This window comes from Octopus sinensis, linkage group LG11 (assembly GCF_006345805.1).
Source record: "Octopus sinensis linkage group LG11, ASM634580v1, whole genome shotgun sequence".
NCBI lineage: Eukaryota > Metazoa > Mollusca > Cephalopoda > Octopoda > Octopodidae > Octopus > Octopus sinensis.
In genome coordinates, this window is record NC_043007.1 from 37,223,694 (window position 1) to 37,228,693 (window position 5,000).

Below are 5,000 nucleotides of genomic sequence, written 5' to 3' on the forward strand. Positions count from 1 at the left end.
ACTCTTTCACCACAACTTTCTCTCACTCTTACTTCCTGTTTCTGTTGTACCTGTATTTCAAAGGGCTGGCCTTGTCACTCTCTGTGTCACGCTGAATATCCCCGAGAACTACGTTAAGGGTACACGTGTCTGTGGAGTGCCCAGCCACTTACACGTTAATTTCACGAGCAGGCTGTTCCGTTGATTTGGATCAACCGGAACCCTCGTCGTCATAACCGACGGAGTGCTTCCATCCATCAGTGACTGGGACCTTTGGAAATACGCTGTGCTTGAGAAGACTCGGCAAGCTCAAGTGAGACCATAACCTTGTGGCCTATGCCAGAGGTGTAACCAGTTCACTTATGCGTACCTTTCCTTCATTGGACACTAAACTCTGCTTGCGAAGACAAGTGAAATCGAAATCAAATTCGATGACTGGCATCCGTGCTAGTGGAGCGCTAAGAGTACCATACGAGTGAGATTGTTGCCAGAGCAACAAGCTGGCCTCCGTGCTGATGGCACGTAAAAAACACCATTCGAGCATGATCATTACCCGCGTCGCCTTACTGGCACTTGTGCTGGTGGCATGGGAAAAAACATTCGAGTGAGGTCATTGCCAGTGCTGCTGGACTGGCTCCTGGGCAGGTGGCACATAAAAAGCACCATTTGAGCATGGCCGTCGCCAGTACTGCCTGACTGGCCCTCATGCTGGTGGCATGTAAAAGCAACCCCTACACTCTCGGAGTGGTTGGTGTTAGGAAGGGCATCAAACTGTAGAAACTCTGCCAGATCAGATTGGAGTCTGGTGCAGCCATCTGGTTCACCAGACCTCAGTCAAATCGTCCAACCCATGCTAGCATGGAAAGCGGAGGTTAAACAATGATGATGATGATGATGATATAGTGAGTTCTGGTGCTGACATGAGTTATCTCCACCACCCCCACATACACAAGCACCATTCTGTATCCAGGGGGGAGGGGGCTGGAAAAGATCATAATTTGATAAATTTCCTTTGGAAAACTTTCATTTTAAGTTTCATGAAAGTGAAAGAAAAATTCAACAATAACCGATAGTACTAAAATTTGGCTGTAAGGTACTTTAACGAAAGTAGAAAAAGAGGAAAAAGAAGAAAAAGGAGTAACTATGGTGGAAATGTCACGATCAGAGAAAAATGCAAAAAATGCTAAATAAAATTTTAAACCTGCTATTTCCTGAGCTAAATGCTCAATTCAAAAATTTTCTGCTAAATGCTGAAAAAAAGTGCTAGATTTAGCATAAAACATGCTAAATTAGCAACCCTGGTTTCATTGTATTAGCATATATATATACACACACACATACACAAACATACATGTATATATACATATATATATATATGTGTGTTTGCATGTGTGGATGCAAGTATGCATGTGCATGTATGTATGTGTGTGTAAATATGTGTGTGGTGAATTTTTGAGAGAAAAAAAGAAGACAAGAATAAAAATAAAAATGAAATAAACAAACAAACAAAGGAATAAAGGGGTCTTATTCTGGAATGGTTGAAATTGCCTTGTATTTTGGGGCAGTTGTCCTGTTACCCAGCTGTTTTCTTCCTTCCTTCCTTTCCTTCTTTCTTTTTTTCTCTTTTCAACCAAGCCTCAGGATTTAGGCAGTTTCTGCAACCTCCTTCAGGTAGTATTAATTTCAGTGTGGAAGAAATTATGCTTAAATGTTTGAATTAATATGTATGCTCAGTATTATGCAATTGTAGCTGAGACCCCCTTCGGTCATGACTGACCGTGGGATTGCACCAAGAAAGTTACCCTCCCAGGCACAAGTCTGGGCAAGGTTGTTTATGGAAGACCAGCAGTCACTCACGCATACCAGCCTACCCTCTCCACACCACCGATGTTATCCAAGGGAAAGGTAAAGGCCAATGCAGCTTGGCATCAGTGACGTCGCAACTCATTCATTAACGTGCAAGTGGCTGAGCACTCCACAGACATGTGTACCCTTAACGTAGTTCTCGGGGAGATTCAGCATGTCACAGAGTGTGACAAGGCTGGCCCTTTCAAATACAGGTACAACAGAAACAGGAAAGAAGAATGAGAGAAAGGCAAGGGGGCCGATACAGCTTGGCACCTGTGACGTCGCAACTCATTTCTACAGCTGAGTGAACTGGAGCAACGCGAAATAAAGTGTCTTGCTCAAGAACACAACACGCAGCCCAGTCCAGGATTCAAACTCACAACCTCACAATCATAAGCTCGACGCTCTAACCACTGAGCCATGCACCTTCACAATTGTATATTTACAAAAATAAAGGAAGCTAGCTCATGAGATCACCAGAACATCATAGTTGCACTAACAATTCAACTTGTGTGTGTGTGTGTTTTACTGTCTCCTTGCCTTGACATCAGGCAACAGTTGTAAGAAAGTAGAGTGCCATTGTCTTAAAAGAAGTGTTCTTTCTTTCCAATTTTCCATGTCTGGGCATTCTTTATTTTTTTCTTTTATTTGTTTCAGTTATTTGACTGTGGCCATGCTGGGGCACTGCCTTTAGTCGAGGAAATCAACCCCAGGACTTATTCTTTGTAAGCCTAGTACTTATTCTATCGGTCGTTTTTGCCAAACCGCTAAGTGACGGGGATGTAAACACATCGGCATTGGTTATCAAGTGATGTTAGGGGGACAAACAGACACACAAACATACACACACACATACACATACATATATATATATATATATATATACGATGGGCTTCTTTCAGTTTCCGTCTACCAAATCCAGTCACAAAGCTTTGGGCGGGTCGAGGCTATAGTAGAAGACACTTGCCCAAGGTGCCATGCAGTGGGACTGAACCCGGAACCATGTGGTTCGTAAGCAAGCTACTTACCACACAGCCACTCCTGTGACTCTTGTGAAATGTAACATTACTTAAAAACAGCAGGGGGTTGGCAACGAGAATGGCATCTGGCTATACAATATCCGTCTGATTCATATGAGTATTAAAAAGTGAATGTTTCATGTATATATGCATGAGTGTGTCTGTATGTGTATCTGATTATGCTAGTGCTTCTTCATCATCATCGTTTAGCGTCCGCTTTCCATGCTAGCATGGGTTGGACGGTTCAACTGGGGTCTGGGAAGCCAGAAGGCTACACCAGGCCCAGTCTGATCTGGCAATGTTTCTACGGCTGGAAGATCTCTTGGCTCTCAGTTATGAGAATGAGAGTTCCAGTTGATCCAGTCAAGGGAACAACCTGCTCGTGAAATTAACATACCACTCGCTTCTCGAGTGACACTCAGTTGTTTTGTTGTCGGATTCCGACGGATAAATATTTCTGCTATTAATTACCGGGATTGTTCATTCGGTATGTCTGTGCGGTGATGGGGCTGTTAACACTACTAAAAAAAACGAAACAGAAAGAAAAAGAGATGCGAATTCTTATGCTGTATCCTTTAATGTATTTATGTTTTATTACGATTATATCTATGTCTAACTGTATATATATATATGTATATTTCCGTGTTATAAATTTCGATTTTTTTTCATTTTATGGTTATGGATTGCTTCATATTGCCTTCCATCCTATCCATGTTTGATAAAACGAGTAACCAGTAATATTAAAATAATTTCATTATTATTTCATTATTATATAGCTGAGCACTCCACAGACACATATAACCTTACTGTAGTCCTCAGTAGCCCTATAAAATACAGGTACAGCTGAGTGGGCTGGAGCAACGTGAAATAAAGTCGCCAGAATTGAACTCATGACCTTACGATTGTGAACCAGATACCCTAACTACTAAGCCATGTGCCTTCACTCTGTGTATGCACATATATATTTACTTAATTGCTGACATTTCTTTTGGTTTCTCCCATTGTTTTGATGTGAGATTTTCTTTCATTAACCTTTTAGTATTCAAACCAGCAATATCCAGCCCAAATATTCTATCTGATTTATGTTCAAACTGGCCAGATCAGGTTTCTCACACCTACCCGGCAATGCCATTCCAAAAAAAAAAAAAAATTTATGAACCATCACATCATTGAAATCTCAAAACTGTAAGATAATGTATGATAAATTCAAAACAATGTGACTAAATAATTGTTACATTTGAATGCTAAAGGGTTAATAAACTGCAGGCATTTTTGACAGCACGGGCATGTTGGTGTGGTGGTGGTGGTGGTGGTGGTGGTGGTGATGATGATGATGATGATGATGGTGATGATGATGATGATGGTGGTGGTGGTGGTGGTGGTGGTGGTTTTAATGTTTTCTTACTTTTGACTGTGTGGGCTCAAAACATGGAGGACAGATTGCAAAATAAATGAAATAACACAGCGGATATTAATATATAAATCGTGTTAAAAAACGAAAATAAGAAAAGTGTAGTTATAGTATTATAATTTTATGATCGTGGTAATAATAATGTGTGGGCATGTAAGTGAAATATGTTAATATCTGATGAAAATTTTAATCTAAAATGTTACCTGTTAAATAAAACAGGAATGATGTTTTCAATTCAAAACTTCAAGAATAAACATACATAGTGCGCGCGTGCGACAATGAGTGAGATAGAAAGAGAGAGAGAGAGAGAGAGAGAGAGAGAGATTCAGACAGAGAGAAAGTAAGAAAGAGAGTGAGAGAGAAAGAAAGAGTGAATGAAAGAGAGGCAGATACACAGACAGACGACAGCGATGAAGGAAAATGTCAAAGTAAGCAGATGTAATGAATGGTTACATAATTTTTGTTTAGCATTAGCATAAATATACAAGCATGGACAGTAAAAAGACAACGTTACCTTTGGAAATAATGCAACAGAAAAAGGCATACAAGGATTCTGTTGGGCCATTCTTTCAACTGGGGTGAGTCGGCGAATAGAAAGAGACACGCGGGGAGCCAGAGGCAAGGCGATTCTTGTACAACCCAAGCAACCTTGCAATTAATTAAGTAACCCCAAACGCGAGAAGAATAGCGACCATAGGGTGCCGGAATTAGGAAGAGCACTACGAATGTTATCACTGCCCAAA

At 40.8% G+C, this 5,000-nt stretch overlaps 1 protein-coding gene and 1 long non-coding RNA gene across 7 annotated transcripts in view; one reads left to right on the top strand and one right to left on the bottom strand.

Moving 5' to 3' along the window:
* The window catches only part of LOC118765387, a 14,802-nt gene extending 11,295 nt beyond the window's left edge, over nt 1-3,507 (top strand). Inside the window, exon 3 of the long non-coding RNA XR_005001243.1 lies at nt 3,269-3,507. This is a non-coding gene — a long non-coding RNA (uncharacterized LOC118765387). The remainder of the gene's footprint in view (nt 1-3,268) is intronic.
* LOC115217439 (3-oxo-5-alpha-steroid 4-dehydrogenase 1) overlaps nt 1-5,000 on the bottom strand; it is a 49,937-nt gene that overhangs the window by 24,879 nt on the left and 20,058 nt on the right. For all 6 annotated transcript variants that reach the window (XM_029787138.2, XM_029787140.2, XM_036507355.1 and 3 more), the window contains exon 2: nt 4,772-5,000. This exon is cut by the window's right edge and continues 227 nt beyond it. In XM_029787138.2, coding sequence (XP_029642998.1) covers nt 4,772-5,000 — 229 coding nt within the window. The remainder of the gene's footprint in view (nt 1-4,771) is intronic.